The 22,696-nt window shown below is 43.1% G+C and overlaps 1 protein-coding gene across 2 annotated transcripts in view; it reads right to left on the reverse strand.

The window, feature by feature from the left end:
- Nucleotides 1-935: 935 nt before the first annotated feature.
- STEAP1 (STEAP family member 1) overlaps nucleotides 936-22,696 on the reverse strand; it is a 95,086-nt gene continuing 73,325 nt past the window's right edge. For both annotated transcript variants that reach the window (XM_085631361.1, XM_085631360.1), the window contains exons 4-5: nucleotides 4,911-5,075; nucleotides 936-1,580 (exon numbers count right to left, since the gene is read on the reverse strand). In XM_085631361.1, the coding sequence (XP_085487487.1) occupies nucleotides 1,323-1,580; nucleotides 4,911-5,075 (423 nt within the window). In that variant the 3' untranslated portion in view covers nucleotides 936-1,322. The remainder of the gene's footprint in view (nucleotides 1,581-4,910; nucleotides 5,076-22,696) is intronic.

A 22,696-nucleotide genomic window follows, 5' to 3' on the forward strand; every position in this document is an offset into this window, starting at 1 on the left:
CACTGTCTAAAAACCTATAAAAAGTGCTACTGTTGGGAGATGTGGCAGACATTTTCTTTCTTTCTTTCTTTGCAGTTCACAAGTCGGACTGTTATTTGATTCTGTACTTAGAATATTTTCAGTTCTAACCAGCCGCGGCCCGTGGAGGGAGTTCCGTGGGGCGGAAAGGCAGGGCCGGGGGAGGGCCAGGGTGGGGGGTTCTAAAAACCGGAATATGGATAATTGCAGGTAAGTAAACAATTAAATAAACAAAACAAATTTCGTAGCGCACGCTGCATCGCAAAATGCGATGCAGCGCACGCTACGAAATTCGTTTTATTTATTTCATTGTTTACTTACCTGCAATTATCCATATTCCGGTTTTTAGAACCCCCCACCCTGCCCCTCCCCCGCCCCGCCTTACCGCCCCACGGAACTCCCTCCACGGGCCGCGGCTGGTTCTAACTATTGATTTATTCTGGAAGTTGGCGATATATTGAAACCTCTTGAAATATATCGCTTCTTTTGAATACTGATTTACTTGAGGAACTAACCATATTTTGACTCCTTTAATGATTCTAAATTGTAATAAAACTTTATGGTTTGACTTTAAAGCATGGTCTTGTGAAAGTCCGATTTAGAATTGAAGTTCTTGTGTCACCTTCAATTGTGACTCACATGAGCAAACTAGGCACTGGTAAATAATGAATTAGCTTTGTGTAAAGTGCCCACAGCATCATTCTTGCTAAACTGTTAGAGCTATGCAATTACCTGTATTATCACCTCATGGGATTTCATGGGTGCTAGAAATTCACATAGAACCAGGCAAAGGATGTATTACACTCAACACTTGAATCAGCACTGCAAATGGTCTTCTTGAACGAAGACACTTTTTGTGAATTGACAAGCACCCCATTATTAGCCAATATCAGTGCATAAATAGGACCACTCGGGTTGCATTTGATTGTTAGTTGCCTTTATAATGACCTTGTGATGAACTACAAATAATTAGACATGTACCAGAGGACAAAATATGTCAAAAGATCCTATACTAAAACGTATCTATGAAACTTGAATATCGTCTCATTTTTTAAGACTGTGGCCAGATTCCAAAGATTCTGCTGTGATTTACTCCTGTAGGAGGACTGCAGGTCTACTCCTTTATTGGAAAGCCAGGAGTAACACAAGAGTATGTGATATTTTTTTTAAAAAAACAATCTTTCTGAATTGGGTCCAGTTTTCATAATACAACATTCAAAGGTGATACAAACAAGTTAATGAACTAGTAATACATTTATTGGCTTCTGCAACGTTGGAAAATCTCCAAGTGTGGGTGACGTACATCACAATTTAAAAGTGCTCTGGTGGTTGGTTGTCTCTTTTCTTATTTCCCATCCAGTTCGAATCTTCAGCAATCTCTTGTTGAGGCAGGGAAAAAGAAGGATCCCTTTACAAAGAAGTACTAGTAGAGGGAGAAGAACCGCTAGCATGAATGTGGGAGGTGTGTACCAGATAAATTGATTCATATCCACCCATTTATTCCAGGCAAACACGAGCGCATGGGCAGTGCCCAACAGAAGTGCAAAATATCCCATCTTGCTCTGAAAGAGAAAATATGGATATATGAGATTTTTTTGAAAGCATCCTTTTTTTCATAGTGCTGCTTCAAACGCAATTTATACCTAAACAACATCATGGGCCCTTTGAAAATTATTTGAGTTTAAGGTTTCCAAACTGTGAAATGAAAGTGGGGTGCAGTTGTAGATGCAATAGCATAAACCAGTTAAATGGATCACTACAGTTTGAATGGGACAGATGATCACCACAGCCAAATATAATGCAGATCGTTTTCTTCTCTGAAAAGGGTTAGGGAAGTGAAACACAAAGATCACACTATTCGTGGTCCAATTTAGTAGCAACATTTCCTGATTACATAAATTGCACTACCGCTGGTGAAATTTTGCAATATTATACACTTTGTAAAATAGCACAACCCTTCTGAACACGTAAAAGGGTCCTCAATTGCACTATGGGGCAAATTACGACAATGTACAAATGGTAATTTGAATTGAAACAAAAAAATATAATCTCAAAAAATGGATTGGAGTAATAGTGCACCCCACTGAAAAATATGCATATGTTTTTTAAAAGTGCAGAACTCAACAATGACCTCTCATTGGGCAGTTCACAAAATCTGGGTGATAGAATTCGAGCGCAATCATCAGAGATCATTATTTTCATTTTCATTACTATTATAAAATCATAGATGCATGCCTGGGGAGTTGTAAGGATTTACTCAAATACATCTAGGATGATTCATGGTCCGCCAGGCATCACAAATTAGATGATGTTTCTTTGGCTCCCATTGAAATTGAGCACTGTGCACTCTACAAAACTGCCATAGCAATTGTTTAAGAGCTTAATGTTAACCATCATCTTCGATCATTGCCATGGGCTACCTCTATCTACTTCAAAGGCTAAGGTCTACTCAGGAAAGCTGCCTGGCAGTCAGTCCAGTCCGGGGGGCTACAGCTAAATGAGTATGCGGTGGAAATTTCAGACCATGCACCTTAGAGAAGCTTTTTTCTAACTCTTACAGATCCGTTTAAAGCATGTCAGCCAGTTTAATGCCTAGTAGCAATAAGGACTGATCAAGTAGTCAGTACTCTCTCTGCTGACCTCTTGTTGAAGAACCACTAATCAACACAGACAACTATGTTTAAACACCTTTTATGGCAGTAACTACTGTGCATTCTGCTCAGGGGAGACATCGTTTACATCACATGCGATAAATTGCATGCCATTACAATGCGGTTGTTACAACGACCGCGTTGTTACATCGCAAATCATTACTACACAAGTCGTTACAACGACTTGCTGTAGGGGGCAGAAGGTGTTGGATTTAAAATCCAACACCTTCCCTACTGTTGCACAAACTGGAGTTGGAATAGTAAATTATACTATTCCAAAGTCCAGCACGCTCCCTACAGCAAGTCGTTGTAACGACTTGCGTTGTAATGGTATGCGATGTAACAAAGCAGTCGTTGTAACGACCGCGTTGTAATGGCATGCGATGTTTTGCATGCGTTGTAAAGAGACATATTCTCTGCTCAGCTGTTGCCTTTATTAAAAGACAGGTTCGTCATGGACCAATTGCAATCTTAGTCACAGAACCTAAACTTCTTTATGATCAAAAACCTATTTTTTTTCTAGTGAAGATTTGTATATATATATATGTGTGTGTGTGTATTTTATATGTACATATATGTTATTTATGGAATACTCATAAATGAAGAGATAATAGAGAAACCTGATGGTTACGGGTCTGTAAAGGCCAGGCGGACCTCAAAGAATGCGATTGCTTTAGAAGAAATTGCTATTGAAGAGACTGTTTAAGCAGCCCTGATAACTAAGGCGAGGTACATGTGGCCTGGTGGGGACCTTAAGATGAGTGCAGTGACCATAGGGGCCAATCTCGAGTGTAACTCATGAAGACCACAGTGTCTCCTTTCAAGCTGTCCTGAGGAAGACCTAACTAGATGAACCTATACTATACATAATTTTATGGGTTGAAACGTTGACAGAATATGAAAAATAGCCTGCCCTTCTTGATAATATGGGAAAGAAATCAAGAATTGTTCTTGTCTGCCCAAGTGAAATGGCTTGTGAGATTCTTTATCCAGGGCTACACGAATTGGTAATAATGATTTGAGAAGCCTTTTCATTTGTACACATGCTTTCACAAATTGCACAAGCACTTTGTCTTGTGTTACCACTGCCACGGAGCGCCTTTCAGTGAGGTATATTGTTTATAAAGCAATGTTGTAACAACAATATATTCTCTTTTTTTTCCCCAAAAAATAATTTAGACTTCTGTGTGTGTTTGAAAGTTTGTTGTAGAGGTTCGTTATGCGACCTCTCACTGGAAATCAAAAACTGTTACATAATCGGGCAGAACTTTTGTTTGCACTGGAAATTTCGTTATCATCGCGTTTTGGGTGATTTTCTCCTGACTGAAGGGACGGGGTGGAGACCATATATATATTGAAAGCTACGAAATGCATTTATTTTTGCATTAACATCATAAATAATACCCTACTCATGAAATAAACATATTTAAGGGGCAATGTTGGTTCCCATTACTTAATCGGTATATGGTGTTTGTTTTTGAAATCTCAGCATGTGTACAGCTGTATTTAAAAAAAAAAAATCTTTCTGGATATGCAGTATGATTTAACATTAATATGGCACTGTTGGATTTTGCCGTCACAGTCAAGCATTAATAAGAGAGATTCTCCACTTTTATAACTTTCCTTTAAGTATTTTTGCCCTAGAACTAATTAATGAAACTGACACAGGTACACGCACAAACACGTACAATGTGATAATTTCAAAGACGTGTTATTTTTTTTAAAGTAGAAAACCACGAAAATACTGGCACAGTGCGCTATAACCGAGGACAGTTTGATGTTCGTGTGAAACGTATACTGCTTATCCAATTGTTTTATATTATAGGTTTTAATATATTTTGCGTTCTCTGTTTACAAAAACTATACTTGTCTTTAATTTGGGTAGGCATTTATGCCATTTGTCTGAATTAAATGATGTGAGCGAGAATTTTAATTTCTATGCTTACTATTTGTGACAAAGGCATTTAAATATGCTCACTTGAAACAAAAAAAATTTTTTTTTTTTTAATAACACATCATATTACCACTTCTATGAAATGTAAATGATAGACATTTGTCTAGCCCAGTTTATGGCATTTCAATCCACTAATTTCAGAAAGATGGCCAGCACACTCAGCCTCACCATGAGCTACACCATCACGGCACATACATTACCAGTTTCCCTCACTGGGCCATGCTGAAACCTCTTCTGTGCTAACCATTGTAAAAACAACCGGCGAAGAATAAATAGCACACCATTACCTGGATACACTGGAACTCTCTCCAAGACAACGAGTTGCTGACCGAGGGGATGGAAGCCACAGCTTGAATTGCCAAAATGGCAAGTGCTAAAATTCCCAGGCAGACATAAATTTCCATTCTCCAGACGTCGTGCTCAATCCAGGCATTCTCTTTCTGTTGCTTGACCTGTGAAAGACAGACCGTGGATTCATTATGTCTTTCTCAACAAGTTGACTGTCTCATTACATCATCTAAAAAGTGAGGCATATGTCCATTATATGGGATCTGTACATTTTATATTCCTTTGTGTAACAATTTGTAATTGGCGTTCGAGTTACTGGTTACGTACTGGCCTTCCTCGTCATTCCTTTACGAAATGAGGGGTTGTTCCGGTTTGCAGACAGTATGCTTATCCAAGGAATAACATCAAACCAAAAAAACTATAGTTTACCCTTCATCTCTCCCAATTATGCTCCTTACCTCCTCTTCAGTCTTAATCGTCCAAGTCCTTTTGATATGAGGATGCATCCAATCCCGTATCTGAGGTGGCTGCCCCCAAATAAATAACCCACAAACAATCAACTACTGCACCACCCAAGTGCAAAATGCAATTCCTCAAATGAAAGACATACTTCAAGACTTCACAGACGATACCACTTGAGCTCCAAAGTTTGAAGTAACCGCATCATCAACCTAAGGTCTATAGTAGGCCATGCATTTTCCTGTCCCCTTCCTGATGACAATTCTATTAGTTAACTAAGAGGCAAATCCAGGGTCATGTGTACCTTGTATGCGGGCTAGATTTTAATTGTGCATGGAGCAAACGTTTAATCTATTAAATCAAACAGAAGAGGTTTTTTTACAGCAGACATGCTGAACTCACATATTTGAAGGTGCTCTCATATGCGACAAAGAAGAAAAAGAGGACTGTAAAATAAAATATTTTCCCAGGATCACACTATTTGAGACAAATTTATGGGTCAAGTGCAATTTAGTTAGGTCAAGTAGATTATTGAAGTCACTAGATCTGCAGTCTATTTAAGTTTTTCTGATTTATCAAGGCCTGGTGTGGATTGTGAGGCTGTAGTATAAATCTGCACCAGAGTTGGTATGGGCCCGGTAGTATGTTCGAAGGGGACAGACAGGGCAGGGGAAGAACCAGCCATCAGTAACCTGACTGAAGGCTCCTGCAGTGCAGTTCTGTGGGGCCTGAAGACATGCCAGAGAGAGCCAGAAGCACACTGAAGATTTGCAGTAGGGCCTCTTTGAAGGCTGCAATATGCTGTGGAGTCGATGACGATCTGGGAAATACAAAATGGGGTTCCCGGTCTTAGCTTTCTTTTGGATGCACTATTATAAATCTCAACACCAGAAGCCAAAGATACACCTTGTGTGGGTCTGTGATCTGCATCTGCAACCTTCAGTTATAATATAGCTTGAAATCAGTCACACCGTAAACCATTTTGTAAGTCGTTGGAATACCGGCAAAATCGGAAGGCATGGAAAGAAAGAAACTAATCTGCTATGCGCTGGCCAAGAAACAGCCTCCCGAAAGTCTGAGAGCCCATGCCACCAGGGCCAAGGCTGCTACCATTACGTTGGCACATGGGGTGCCTGTACTTGACATCTGCTAGGTTGCGATGTGAGAGTTAGTGCATATGATCACAAAACACTACTTCCTTGACAGCCAGGTCGATGGAAAGGACATTACACCCGCTCGGCACTGCATAACATTTTGGTCGGATCCTACTCTACAGGTCCTCTACCTTGAAGAGGTACTGCTTTGGTATCTATTCTAAGATCTGGAATCTGGAGTTAGAAGTATCCATCAGTAAAGTTGTTACTGGTGGAAATTCTTCACTGCCCTCTCACCTCTCCATTCTGTGAGTGGCCTCAACACCTTAAAAGGCCCCAAGTTAGTATTTTGCATATAGTTGCATCTGAGGGCGCAGAAAAGGTAAAAATAAGAAACTGATGTCAGCACGCAGAGGTGGAGCTTATATGCAGCTCTGCTCTGCCACTTCTACAGCAGTTTTGATCCAATGTGGAGATGCACAATGGCACGTAGGGGTATAAAGCAGCACTGCTATGAAAAAACTCTGGATCCAGTCTGGTGCCTGTGGGATATTCTGTGGTGAGCAATCCGTGGTTAGAAGTATCCACCAGAGAGAGAGAGAAAGTCTACTTTCCTAAAGGATGCTACGTGCTCTAGGTAAAAAGAAAATGGCCTAAGCAAATATACAGAATGCAGACATTATTTTGCTTCTGTAGTCAGAGATAGAAAAAAGACCATTAGAACCAGATCTTGTTTACAATAAAAAGTGGAAAGAATTTTAGGTACAAAAATTGCACCTGGTCGGTAGGCAATTTTGTCAAAAAAATAACATTTAAAAAAATGTAGGGAAGATTGAATGGCTCCCTGCTCCCCAATCCATCCACATAAACAAATCACCCTTTGACCAGAAGAAAAAACAGGATTTGGTTATTCTCATCCCGCTTTTTGAACAAACAAGAAAGAGCTTGAATGGGAGGGATCAATGTAAACCAAAAGCATTTTTTAATGAGATATTATCACTTGGATAAGCATCAGTCCTGGCTGCTGGCAATATAAAGTGGAGGGGCGCGGGGCAGCAACGGAAGTGTGGGTATTATCATAAAAAAACACTCACCTGATACTGCTGGCCACCTCCTGCCTCGGTGTTCCTCTGCTTTTCCTGCTCCCAGCGGTCTCTGGGACACCAACAGAGACTCCCTATCCAATCCCCATGCTGCTCTCATGCTGTATTAGAGCAGCACAGGGATTGGCCTGTGTGGGCTGGTTTAACACTCACTCAGGCACAGGAAGTCTGTGCTGTTTCTCCTTCACAGCTGGGCTGGAAAAACCTAACTGCGCATGTCTGTTTGGCCGGCCTAAGACGGTCGGGCAAACTGACATGTGCACTTATAAGTGCACTCCATTCCTCCTCTGTCCCAATGGCCCGGCCCAGCCCCTTCATGCACATGCTTGGCTCAGCCAGCAGCTGAAAAATAAAACTATAATAAAATATCATTTTTATTTTCAGCTGCTGGCTCTGAGGCAGTGGGGCGACGCTGCTCCGCTGATAAGCACGCTATGTCCATATGATGAAGAAAACTTCTCATTTCGTAAGGTCTCGGAAGAGAGAGATGAAGGAGGAAGTACTGTGTGTTTAACCACAACTGTGTTTTTAAGGACTGTGGTTGGTTCTCAACCCCCAGCCTTGAACCTCCCTACAAGAATTCTCAATTCTGATTAAGCACCCAGAAATGAGTTTGGAAATCCTTGGTTGTATATCCTTTTGCAAGCACTGAGAACACATTAACTTATTTGTAGAGCCATCAAGCACCAACTTTTAACTCGCATATGGGCACTGTGTGTTTCATTCAAATGTTCACCACTAAGTTACACAGATAAGCTTGGGTTCTCAGCTTCAACGTCTGTGTTTTGATTTGAGAAGTAAGAGTTCGGCCTATTAGCTCAATATTCTGTTTGTAATCTCTGTTTACAAAGCCTAGCCACTGAGCATAAACTCTCAAACAGGTACAGTCCATATTTTTCCTTTAAAACAGCATTCTCTAAATGCAAACCACATACCTGCATGCACTGAACATGTACTGCATGTTCGTGCAACCACAATCCCTATTTCCAAGACTCCAGCACCCAAGCCAGAGCACCCCACAAGTGGTAGCATTCCATATTCAGCGGATGGGTTTTGCTCAGACAGACAGCGGCTTTAAGTGCTGGTTATTTATATTTGCAGGCCCAATGATGAAAAAATTACAAATTCATAAGACACAACAGTCTATTCAAGTAATATTTTTATTTAACGCTTTAAACAGTTACGTTACACAAGTTGAGCATTCAGTTTTCATGATGCTGTTTGAAGAAGCTTAACCAATTCTACCTGAGACCATTATTGAAGGAGATATTTAGAAACAACTTGGTCTTAGTGGCTTTAAATAAGAAAGAGATTCTGAATGTTATGGCAGGAGGCAGTGCGGCCTCCCAGGAGGTCTGAGGTGCCACAGAATAATACCTACATAGGACAGCCTTTTCTAATTTGCTTCTTCAGGAAAGACACATCAATGAACTCTAGTCAGAGCCTTACATGCAATCCTAGCTCCACTTGGGAGGAATTGCAGTTCCCTGAAAAGAGGGGAGCATGACAGCATTAAGAAGAGTTTAAGTCTGGCAGCGCACTTGAAATCGATTGGGACATTTTGGTAATGTTTTAATATCTTCAAGGAAACCGAGTTTCCAGCATAGACTTCCAGGATCCATCTACCAAATGTAGACTGTTATTGGCCCCGGGAGCAGTCTACGTAAAAGACACAAACATTTACTCTACAACTACAAGCCATACACATCAAAGAACCAAACCGAGACTCCTGGCACAAGCAGGTGCACTACATATTCTAAACACCCAACTAGTAAAGACAACCTGCATCCGCATATCCCTAAGGTTAACATTTAATGTTTACATGTTGTATACACGGGCAAAAGCTACAGTGAGGCAGAAGTTAGACAACGTCTGTAAAACATGCTACTGTATATACCCATCAATGAAGTGCATCCATTTGCAGGACTAATCCCTGGATCAGGAATATGTTACCTTTTTTCCTAAGAGGAGTTTGAAAGCTAAGCCACTGAGGTTCTCACTAAATAATTGTTTTGTATACAAGTGTCAGCATCCAATTTTGTTTCAATTTACAGTGATGCTGAACACAAAATGTTTCAGGTGTACCCTTCACCCTGTTAATAAGGACAGCAGTCTCGTGTTATGGAGACCATATTTACCGTTTTTGTGTGGAACACACAGTCAGTGTGTGCATTGCTAAGTGACACCATACTTTGCCTGCAGGCTCCCGCTTCTATACCATAACTTTCAGCTTCCGTTCCAATTTCGTGGTGGAGTGGGGTTCACACAGTGCATTCCTCTGGGATGTGCGGTCTGTGTAGCTCTGACATACAGAAAACACTGTACAGAGCATTCTGCTACAAGCCCTGTTTAACGCGTGTGTGTGGTGTGCCACTGCTAACTGTTTCACGCTGATACATCAAACACAGCCAGCAACCTCCAGATGCACTCCATGCTTTGAGCATTTGTGGGGTGCTCAGAGTGCAGCATTTTACTCTGTGTACTACTCTATAGCAACAAGCAGAGCCATGCATCCGTGTGTGTTTCATGTTTTGCATTGTAACCATACTTTTTTTCAACTCAAGGTTGTTAAAAACATTTTAATGTTTTTTTTTCATAGAAAACAATATTTATGTTTTGTTCTAATAAAATCTAAGTTTGCTTTGGCAAAGGGTTAAAGAATATTGGGCCATATGTAGGTAGAACCAAATTTGCGATTCTGAAATTGCGTTTTTTAGCGAATCGCAATTTCGGAATCGCAAATTCCGATGTAGGTATAATTTCGCTATAATTTAGTGATTCCCTAAAAATCGCAGAATATTTTTGCGATTACCCAAATTGCGATTCCTTAATTGCGAAATCGCAAATAAGGAATCGCAAAAACGGGAATCTGCAATTCAGGTGCAGAATGATGACATCACACCCAGGAAGTGTGACTGCGCATGCTGCACCTGATTGCCTGCAGCTGTGAGTGAGCCAGTAGCTGTGTCAGAGCCTGTGTGGAGAGGAGAACAGTTTTGCACAGGTTTTGGAAACCAGCCAAATGGAGTCCCAGGGCCCTGAGAAGCAGCATGATGAACCAGCAAGGAAGAGGAAACATAAATTCAGTGACAGGGAGCTGGAGGTCCTCACACAGGAGGTTGTCACCAGCCATGATCTCCTTTTTGGGAAGAGTTCCCTACGAGTTCCCGAGGCCAGAAAGTGCAAGATATGGAGTGACATCCAAGAAAAAGTCAATACCATTGGTGTCACACACCGCAGTGTCGAGGACCTACGAAAAAGGTGGTATGACATGCGGCAGAGGTCAAAGGAGAGGGTGGCCACAAGACTTGCAGAGGCCAAAAAACCGGTGGGGGGCCTTCCACTGCAACAGATCCAACGCCCCTGGAGGAGCTGGTGGAGGGCACACTGCAGCCTGAGAGTGTGAGTGGAGTGGCTGACCTGGACAGCTCAGAACACACAGACACCAGACAAGGTAAGATGCATGCCAAAACACCCTGATATATCCCCAACCCACCCCCAACCCCCATAAGGCAACCTGACTGCAACTCCAGTACATGTCATACAGCACACCCAGAAATGCATTATGGGAGACGTAGTCACATGCACTGATAACTGTGCCAGTGAGACACAACCAGGTGGAATAGGGAGGACTCCATCATGCAGATGGTGACAAACACAGATAGTACCCATGTGAATTTATTGTGTAAAACGAATGCATTACAAATGCCACACAGGACACAGAACTAATGTGTGCCATTCAATCCACAGCACCACCATCAACACAGGATAGTGAGGCTGAATGCGAGGCAACAGCTGAGATGGAGGACGAGGCAGGCCAGGAGGAGCAGGGCGAAGCCAGAACTGCAGGCACAGCACCATGCAGGCGCCGCAATGTTGTACCACCACTACCACTGTTGGAGTCACAGGCACCAGACACAGCAGAGGAGCAACTGCCAGTGCACAGACAGCGTGCAGAACAGCACCAACCACAGTCCCCTGAACACTCCAGAGTAGGGAGAGGGATGAGACGCAGGGCACGCCCGTCCACCAGCACTGCTCCTGGTGAAGAGGACACAGTGTTCTCGGGCCTGGAGGGCAGCATGCTCAAGCAACAGCGCCTGCAAGTAAAGGGGATACGGTCAATCCAACGGCAAATGGCTGCACATAACCACAACATGACCGAGTTGCGCGCAGGTGTAATGGCCATGACTGGTGCATTGGAGGGCCTGTGCAGGGAGATCGTGAGGGACAGGGCATCCCGGCGCTGGGAGAGACATCGCCTACACACACGGCTGGACCTATACACCAGGGCAGTGAACCGCCAGTCAACCGCCACATCCCTGCTGGCCAGAAGATGTGTCAGCATGCAGCACGAGATGGCCCACTGCTGCCAGGACGTTGGCAGGGTCCTGGTGCAAGTTACACATGCGGTGGACCAGATGCGCGCAACTGCCACAGGTGGCATAGGCACACTTGGTGCCATGGACACTGATGAACAATCAAGCAGGAGCAGCATCACTCCTCCTATTCCACAGGACAGACGTCAGAGTGCACGCCAGGGCAGAGTGGATGATGACTCCAGGGAGGGCAGTGCGCAGGCACAGCGAGGCTCAACATGCCGTGCACGGAGGAGGTGAAGGGACACAAGGGACTAATGGCCATGTGTGAGGCAACACAGTCAATGATGACTCAGTGGCTGATGTTAGTTAGTGCACTGTGACACAAACAAGTGCATGCAGGGACTACAAAGTCACAATGGATGATACCTTTATTCCTGAAGATAAGGAAATAAACATCCCTGTAAGAAACAAATCAGTCGCATTGTGTCCTCTTTACTCACTTAGAAGTAGTTTTGTGTGATCTCGTCTCGTCGCATGCGTCCCGCAGCAGCACCATCACCACCTGCGGGACCGCGATGTGGTGCTGGTCCATCCTCATCTGATGATTCAGAGTCTGACAGGCCCACTGGGGTTCCTTTTTTGGTAGCGAAGTTGTGTAGCATAGCACAGGCAACAACAATTTTGCAACATGTCTCCGGGCTGTACTGTAGCGCTCCTCCACTCTTATGGAGGCATCGAAAACGGCTCTTTAGGATTCCAAAGGTCCTCTCAATGGCACAGCGTGTGGCTCTGTGTGCGCTGTTGTACCTCCTTTCACCTGCAGTAGCTGGATTCAGGTACGGTGTGAGGATGTAGTCTCGTACAGCATACGCACTGTCACCTGCGGGGCATAAGCAGATTCAGGGTCAATAGTGTCCTGCCACTGCATCACTCTACTGCCACTGTGTGTGTTTGGCATGCATTTACCTAGCAGGTAGCCCTCTCCAAAGTCACCCTTTGTGAGTCTGCGATGTAATGCACAGTGGCGAAACATAAATGAGTCGTGTGTGCTTCCAGGGTATTTGGCCACAATATCAGTGATTATATGTTGGGCATTGCACACTACCTGGACGTTAGGGAATGATATGACTTCCTGTTGCAAAATACATACTCATTATGTGATGGGGGAGAGATTGCGACATGGGTCCCATCTACGCAGCCAATGACATGGGGTAATTGTGCAATTTGGTAGAAATCCTGCTTGGTCTGATCTAGTGCCTGTGGTGTGCTAGGAAATTGTATGTGGTGATGCAGCCTCTGTACCATTGCATCCAAGAAAGCGTGGAGGAAGCGCGACAGTGCACTTTGCGAGACACGACCTGCTATGGCAATGACCCCCTGAAAACTCCCTGATGCCAGGAGGTGCAGTGAGCACAGCACCTGCACATGGGTGGGAATGGAGTGTGCCCTGCGTGTGGGGTGTTGAAGTATGGGTGTCAGCTCCTCTATTAAATCCAGGATGCTGTGTGGGTGCAGCCTGTAGTTCACATGGATCTCCTCATCGGTCGGTTGGAAGAGGGTGATGCGTGTTCTGTAGATCCTTTCCTGGCGTCTCCTTCTCTGCACGGCATCCCTGATTCGCAGCCTCCTGGCTATCACGTACAGCCCAGCCATGGTGTGAAGTCCCTGTGGCATTGTGGGCCTGTTTAAATAGGTTGCACTTGGTTACCACCTGCTCAGAGTTGGTGGTAATTGAGAAGTGCTAAACTGCGATTTTTGAAGAATCGCTATTAGCGATTTTTCTGAAAATCTGATTTAGCGAATACGCAAATACTGCGACACAGATTGCGATTCCGCTAAATTCTTCACAAACTGAGCTTTACGCAAAATTGCTAATCGCTAACTTAGCGATTCGCTCCTTTTTGCGGCGGACACCTCTCCTACATAGGTGCAGTCAGTTTTGCGGTTACTTCAAACTTTGGAGCTCAAGTGGTATCGTCTGTGAAGTCTTGAAGAATGTCTTTTATTTGAGGAATTGCATTTTGTTTCCTACATATGGCCCATTGTTGTAAATCATCCATAAAAAACCACCGAAAAAACTGGAACTGGAAATATGGGTAAGTCAAGAAACAGATGTTTGTTAATGCAAACAACAGAATTCCCCTCAAAGGTTCTAGTTTAAGATATGTAGTAGTATTGATGCAAAGCCTAAAACCATTTAAATTCTCCAGTAAAGGTAATTTGTAAAGTCGCGTTGTATTGGTGCTTTGCAAGGTAGCAGAGACTGCATGCATTTGTGCTTTCGGCAGGTAATGTTTGTGGAACTAGCAGGGAAATCAACGGTAAAAACAGGACCACCAGACCGTAAAACAGACCCACAACTTTAAAAACAAGCATTGGCATAGCCAATAGGTCTCGCCTTTGGGACCTTATAAGTGTTTATCCATGCAGCAGTTGATGTTGTTGCACTAAGGATATTGTGCTGGATAACTAAACACTTATAAGTTCCCAAAGGCGAGACCTATCGGCTATCTAACAAGTGCAGGTGAAGTTCAGAAACGGCAGAGTAGCTCTAGACAAAAAGTTGATATATAAAGACTAAGGATACAACAGGTCCTCAACTTTAGGTGAACTCACCTGTTTCGCACCGATTGCAACAATATTTCTAGAACCAAGGAGTCACTGCGAAAATGATCGAGTGAGGGTTGTTAGTGACGTGCTGAGGCGCAACGGCCACTTATGCATAAATATAATTATTTCTGTCTTTTTTAAATATAAGACTCTAGCATAAGACGAAAGTAACATTATATAAAAGTTTCTTTCCTCATAAAACAATGGAAAATCGATGCTCGCATTTATCGAAGGTACGGATGCAGTGCAAATGTTTTTGAATGTTCGTCTCATCGTGTGAGCTTCAGCCTTCCGATAGTTAACATTCCAGCTGCAAAATAAAGGCTGACAGAGCGCCAACGTGCCCGAGTGTGAGAGCCAGTAAAAGAAACACCAGACTTTACTCACACAAAGACATTTGCAACAAAAGTATTTTAAATGCTCGGTCTGGCTTTACAATCTATAGCCACAGTATGAGATCTACCGTTATGTAAAAAACATGTTAAATGAAATTACTCTCTCAGCCGACAAACAGAAAAACATTTACAATATGAAATGGGGGTAAAGCTACAATTAAGGCTCTGCTCATCAACAGGTATAGTACATTATCTTATCTTTTGATCACTCTCAATAAATCAGTGTACCACCAGTACTAAACAGTCCCTCAGAATAGCAAACTCACTCACGTCCTTTTAAGAAATCTTTATTACTTTTTATAAATTAGCTTGTCTCTGTTGTACAGCCTTTTCCCCAAACCTCACCAGCCTTTTCCCCAAACCTCAACAGCCGTTGCATTGCTGAGTAGTGAATAAAAACAGATTTAGATATAAGTAACCAGAAACATCTGATTAGAAATCCAAGAAAACAAACTCTGCTTCAGAGAAAGCCAGTCCCTTTCATGTGCCCAAAATTCAACCTTCACAACCCAACACTCAAATTGTCAGTCTATCTACATCCTAGCAGCCCGTGTGTTAGTCACTAACTAATGCAGCATAATGGGTCATTGATTCATAACAGCTTTTAAATGCTTTTGCAAGCGTAAATGGGTGTATTGCCGCGCACACTGGTCATTTGCTGGTTCATTAGCCACACTAACAGTAACAAAAACAGTCTAGTAGGCAAGTTTAAAGAATATGTATATTTACCTTGCTTGATTCGGCCACCAAACTGCTCCTCCAACAGTCCATGAACCACAAGCTTGTATATAATAGCTTGTGCTCGCTCCAGGTCTGCCAGTCCCAGGGCTCTCTTTATTGGTGATCGCATGATGGCCCGTTTAACCATGTGACGCATAAGGAACTGAAGAGCAGCTCGCATTTCAACATCTTCATGGACAACTGGAGAGCTAGCACAGTCCGAATTGTGACCATTTTCTGAAGGGCCTTTGGTATTAGCAATAATGCAGCATATTTGCTGCAACTTAGCAGAGCACTAAGTGATTTCATTGCCCCAAGGTAGATATAGGATAACTGCACTGCTCGGTTTTCAGATTGCACAAGATCATGGTTTCTCAAGGTGTGTTCATGATTTTTTCTTTTCCCCTCCATGGGAAGATGCGGGACCTCAACACCCATGGGTGCAGCATCTAAGGAAAATGAAGCAATTTCACTTTCAAGCTTGGAAGTTGTTGTGCAGTTACCTCTGGCCTCGTCAAACCCGGAGCCAGGACGGAGGTCACATGTGTACTCGCCGTCTGTCTTCTGCTCTGTGTCACATTTCTCCTCAGACTCATGTCTGTGCTTCTTATCATGTCGCTTGGTCGTCGGCTTGCCCAGGTCCTCGTGTATGCCGGTGAGAAAGGTTAGGTCCAGTAGCACAGAAGCAGTTAGCCCACGGAATCTTGAGACATCAAAGGGCATCGGCTCACAGGGCTCCAGGTTATACAACGGTGTGTCATTAGGCGACCAAAAAGTTGGGAAGCTTTAATAAAGATTAGAATGACACAGGAAGAAGCAAGTGAGGGATAGACAAGAGGAAAGTGCAGGAAATAATGAAACACATACAGAAGCAATAACCACAAAGTGTTACCAAATGAAGGAGTGTACAGGAACCAGAATAAAAGAAAAGAAAGTGAGCTCACATATTCAAAACAAAAAAATGACTACTCTCGAAGAAAAGCAGCGTACACGAGTTATGCAAGACAGATGTAACTTACTTACAAGCGTTGGCCGCGGGCGAGCGGCTGGAGACGCAATATGTGGTGGGGGAGGGGGAGAAGCGGGAGTTGTGTGTGCGCGTGCGTCATCGTGATCGCGATCACTCTGAAAGCGAAAGTGATCGCGATGACACACGAGTTTTCAAAGTGCTGCTGGCGGCCGGCAGCGCGCGTGCACGATCGCGTGAACGCAAGTGTTAGGCCAGCCAGCAGCACTTTGAAATGCCCACATACAAAATGTCTCTTCGAGCCAGCGCATGCGCTGGGCTCAGCGAGGCCTAAAAACGGCCCACACACTGACCTGACCTGTAAGAGCTGATTATCGGTCACCGCCTGGTTGGCCTATTGGCCAGTCCAACTCTGTGGATGTGTGTAACAGGACTATTAGGAGTTGGCAGCGGTGATTTAAATAAAGCAGTTTGAGGAAGCTATGGGAGTTGGGAAAGTTATTTTTCAAAGTTTCTGAAATTTGAGGTCAGCCCTTTCCTTTTGAGTTATCCATGAGTCTTCCCGCTGCTACTCGGACTCCCACGCAACATACAATTACCAATATTATGGGAAGGCTCTAGGATTCTGGTACGTTTTTAATGAAAAGTGGGAGACATGTAATCACCCTTCACTGAGTACGAGGTTACGACAGAGCCTAGCGGTTGAGAGTCTGAGCATGGAATGACTGCTAAAAGGAGTTAATGTTTCCTATCCACCCATATCATTGTGCAGATAAGGATCATAATAGGAGAGTTTTAATGTATCAATATGGCTCACATATATTTCATATACTAAGCAGCAGAGTAAGATATATATTTTCAGGACTCTAAGACTGGTGTCTAGCTGCAAATTCATCACTTACGAAAGGGCACGTTGTAGTAACAGGGGTGTTGAGGGTATGTTTTATCACAATAATTAGTCATTTTATGTGATTAATACAGTACATTCCGGAATAAAGTCAACAAAACACCAAGTTGTATAAGATTCATAACATTAACTGTCAATCAGAACAATAGCAGTAGTCATTGTAGGTATTTGACCTACAATAAGCGTAGTTATTAAATATCTCCTTCTAGAATCTTTCAGTACTTGGCACACAAATAATATGTGTGGCATCATGGAGAGTAAAGCAGCATAGACAACAATGAGTAAGTTTAATTATATTAGAGGTTTTTCAGCACAAGTACTCTTGTAGTGGTTAGCCCCCAGTTTCGAGGTTCAAATACAATTTTATGTCCTCTGATGTCATACTTGCCTACCTAGAGGTAAAACTGTTTTTCCCATGGAAATTGTTCTACAAACCGAGGTTTAACCCACTAAATTTTATTCAATGGGCGGAATGGTAGTCAAAGCACTTTCCACACATTTCCCATTCTTAGACATTGTACTCTGTCTATTATACATTTAGGGGACGCAGGTGCGGTGCTGGTGTCCTCGCAATCGGATCTCATTTTTTGCATGTTATGTCTGTCTATTCCTACTATGGGATCCACAACCCCTTGATCTTATCTATGCGCATGTTTGTATAGATCACTTTGCCAGTATGGGCCGCATTGAGGCAGACGCTACTGTCAATATGTGGTATGTGTGTGGGGGTTATGTGCTCTCACGATTTATTTTAAAGACACATTCACCATGAGTTTTTATTTATGTGTGTTCATACATACATCTTTAATTTTATTTTTACGTAGATTTTCATAATTTGAGAACTTTATTAGAACAGTGCTCACCAGCGGCGGTAAGACGATAGTCGGCACCTTATTACCTATATAGGATGTGGGGCTTTGAGTCTTTGAGCTCCTCACTCTGCAGAGAAGATTAGGTCACACCTACGTGATTGCCAACTTGTTGTTCCTGACGAAATGCCACCAGATCGCTCCACGAATACCTAAGGAATGAAACATGTTGACCAATGGCTTATACCTGAGCTTACTAGCAGGTCTATAGGTGATCGATATGTACTCTCACTTGGAGAGACAGGGACCATTATATCTCGAGTTTCTCTGCCTTCTTTTTAAGCTCAACATCAACCAGGAATATAACATTCAAAGTTTTTTTTGCGGCATCTGGTTGACAGTTGATTTTATCCTCACGCTTTTCACCAATCTTCTCATGTTGTAGGACACACCACTCCCTGTCCTACTGTGCTCAGTCAGCGAATTTATTAAAAGATCTCTAACAAAGAGCCCTCTCACGGGGCCCACCAGGCATTGCAGTGCCAGCCTGGTGAGGAGCACAGCCCAATAATGAAGCATCTTGCCTTCGGGTGAGTGAGGGCAACTGTTCTCAAATACGCGTGCTTCTCAGGGTACCTGCATTCAGCTAGGGATAATTTTATTGGGGCTGAATCTCCTCAGAACCGTATACTGTGATTTGACTACTGTTGGTTTGAGGAGTGTGTATACTAGACCAGTAATCTCCCCATTGTCTCTTGTGATATATGCTTTGATATCGAAGCCAGCCAGGTTGGAGTCCAGTCGGATGGCTCAATAGATATACTCTGTCTCATACTTGGACATAATTTATAATTTCCATAGCTACCCTTCTAATTTCTCCATCATCCTAAAGTTTGTTCATCAAGAAGTTCTACCCTGTATAGCAAATTAGTCAGGATTGTAGAATCCTATGGGCATCAAATCCAATAAAAGAATGTTCTCCGTATACATTAACAGATGGACAGACTGTCACCCTAACACTGTAGGAAAGGATCATACTTTCCCTAATGTGCTGGCAACACTGTCACATAAAGAGAAAATTGAAGGGAAGCCAACACATAGCAATGCTATTAAAGCGACCATTATCAATTCCGAAACTATTATTCATTTTTGGTCCAGAGAGAACGCTTTCCCCAATTATCACTGTGTAGGATTATGATGTTTACTAATAATTCTCACAGTGTATCGCAATCTAAGCGATCAAACACGAAGAGAAATCAACCTATGCTAAATACAGTTTTTGTCCTTTCCCAAGTAAATATTTCTCATTTAATACTCTTACCACTATTTGGTTATAGTTAGTGGAACATCTAGGTCTAAACCCTCGTTGCTCAAAAGATAACCCAGGCTAGCAGATGTCTCCCATCTCTTCTTGAACCATTCTTGTGAGACCTAAAAGAGGATGGAGTTTGGCAGGTTTTTACACATGTCTTTCATATAACTGGTAACACTTTGACCCACATTTTGGGGGCAATCTGAAACATTACAGGGATACCATCAAGTCCCAGCGCACACAAGGATTAAGAGGCGATAATATATTTTTTTATGCCATCTGGGGTACTGAGAATGGTGTCTGCAAACCATGTTCTCTTCTAATGTTTATCAGTGTTTCAATTGCTTTCACCTAATTCTTTCTGTATAAACCAGAGAAGTAAGCTACCAAACTGGATTTACTGATTGGTATAGCCTTCCTTGTGTCTTCGGTGGCTGTGACTTGAGACTTTTATAGAGCTTCGTTTATGAACTGTGTAGCGATCATTCACATATTGAAGTTATGTGCGTAAAAGAGACTAACTTAGGAGACACTAGAATTTGTTGATGGTTATTTAACATGGTGTATAGCACTTGAATATTTTTTATACCATGTGTTATTTAATAACTACACATAAAGTAGTCAACTGTTGATTGTGAGTCTCTATTGCTCCAGGCATGTTTACTTTGTGTGCCTCTCCATCATATACCCACTCAGAATGGCTGGATTCAATCTGACACCCCATTGTATAAGAAAGTGGCTGCACCTGTCATAACGAAGATTGGAGATTTTCAAGATTCTAACAATCTTCTAATTTGGGTGAGCTTAAACCTACATACTTCGGAAATGTTATCCATGTATTAAAGGAATACAATCATATATAACCCATGAGAAGGAGCAGTTATGAAAATACTGAAACCTTAAACACAGAGATAAGTTCCCATTATAGAAAATGGCACAAATAGAAGTGTGACCTACATGATATAGGTAACCGAAGGGCTTCATTGTGATATATTGTTCCTGTCACATATCACTAGAGAAGAAATAGCATGCAATGTCCTGACTGAGCCAAGATTGAGTGGGACTCGGTAATTCTTCCTCAGTGTGATGCCCTAAGTGCCAAAAGGTGGGCCCTGATGTGGATCCTGTGCTATCTGTACCATAGGAACCAATCCATACCTCCTTGATATGACCTAAAAGTGCAAATCTGGTCTGTAGTGGTTTGTGTTCATATTCACACGGGACCTGGTCTGGAAGTTCGACCAGAACCAAGGCTATTTTGGCATATGGCAGGTGGTGGGCAAAAAAAACAAAGCACAATGGACTGAGATGTGGCCTGAATAAATTACCAATGGATGAGAGTAATTCAAGCATTCCACCCATCACTTTTTTGTTTTCCTTGGTGGGCCTGGCAGCTCATCCGGTAGTCTCTCTCCATAAATCCCTCTCAATGAATCAATCAATAAAGTAATATTTGTATAGCGCAACTCCTCACCCCGGAGTGTATCCAGGTGATTTGCTGCAGGCATCAGTTGAGTCCCTCCTGAAGTCGTTCAGTGAGGGTGAAGTGCGGAGGTGGAGGGTGTTCCAGGTTTTGCCGGCAAGTTAATAGAATGAGCATCCTCCTGTGCAGCTGGGGTGGATAAGTGGGGTCTGAGCGAGGGTGAGGTGTGTGGAGCGGAGGTTTCAGGTTGGTTGGTGGAAGGTCAGTCGGTGGTTCATGTAGTTTGGTCCTTGGTTGTAGAGAGCTTTCTATGCGTGGTTCAGGAGATTTAACTGGATGGGAGCCAGTGGAGGTTTTTCAGGTGCTGGGTGATGAGTGTCCTCTTGGGCAGATTGAGGATCAGTCTGGCTGCTGCGTTCTGGATTGTCTGGAGCCTTTGCATGAGTTCAGCGGTGGTGCTGGCATAGAGTGCTTTGCCTTAGTCGAGCTGGCTGGTGAAGCGGGACTGCGTCACAGTTTTCCTGATGCTGATGGGAAGCCATCTGAAGATTTTGCGGAGCTTTTGAATTGTGTGGATGCAGGCTAAGGCGACGACGTTGACCTGACGCTTCATGGAGAATTAGCTGCAGAGGTTGCGGGCATGGTCTTTTGGTGTGTGGGGCGGTCTGAGCTCCACTGGCCACCCGGAGTTGTTCCAAAGGGCGTTTTGTCTGCTGAAGATCAGGACTTCCGTTTTGTCTGTGTTGACCATGTTGTGACATTCTTAATGCAGTTATGGAAGTTGGTCTTCGTGAGGGTGGGGGTTACTGAGAGTGAGAGTACAAGCTGAGTGTTGTCGTTATAGGAGATGATGTTGACGTTGTGTGACATGATGATGTCTGCAAGTGGTGTCATGCTGAAGAGCATAGGGCTGAAGGATGAGCCTTGGGGTACTCTGCAGATGGTGTGCTTAGGTTGCAAGATGAAGGGAGGGAGGCGGACTCTCTGGGTGTGTCCTGTGATGAAGGATGCCATCCATCGGAGCGCGTTATCTGTGACTCCAATCTGGTGAAGTTGATTGATGATTGTGTGGTCAAATAGTCTTGAGCGCCAAAAGCATGCCCCTTCCATTGCCAGGGCTGGCAGCTGCAGTTTTCAAGTGCCTATTTATTTATGTCCATCAACTGCAACATCCTGATCTAGGAAGCCACACCTTAATCATGAAAAACCCTTTAAAATGTTGGTAACACTGTTCTGGGTGTAACCCCTTTCCATAAAAATGTACAAAAAAACAGTTTAAAATTTGAAAAAAAGTAAGCTGTAATGCAGTAAAGTGTGTTCTGCAATATGTAGAATTTTAAATAATGGAACGAGTTTTAATAGGGAACCTAGTTTCCTCCAACAGTAACGCATTGTCCCTGAACAGCATAATAACCTGCAGCAAGTTATTATTCAGTATCATCTCCACCTCTATGTATGCATAGATTCACAGCTATTGGAAGCCTCACCTAGATACCAGAAAGTAAAGGTTGGAGGTGTTCAGTGTTCTAGTGAGGCCAGAGCAGATTTTTCCCAAGTAGTCTTGCAAACAAGTATACTCCATAAATTCTGAAAATGTAAATGCATCTATCAGGGGAATTTACTCTGCCCACCTAACAGGATATTCTGTATTCGCATCCATGATC

The sequence above is a fragment of the Triturus cristatus genome, chromosome 10 (genome assembly GCF_964204655.1).
Source record: "Triturus cristatus chromosome 10, aTriCri1.1, whole genome shotgun sequence".
In the NCBI taxonomy this organism is placed as follows: Eukaryota; Metazoa; Chordata; class Amphibia; order Caudata; family Salamandridae; genus Triturus; species Triturus cristatus.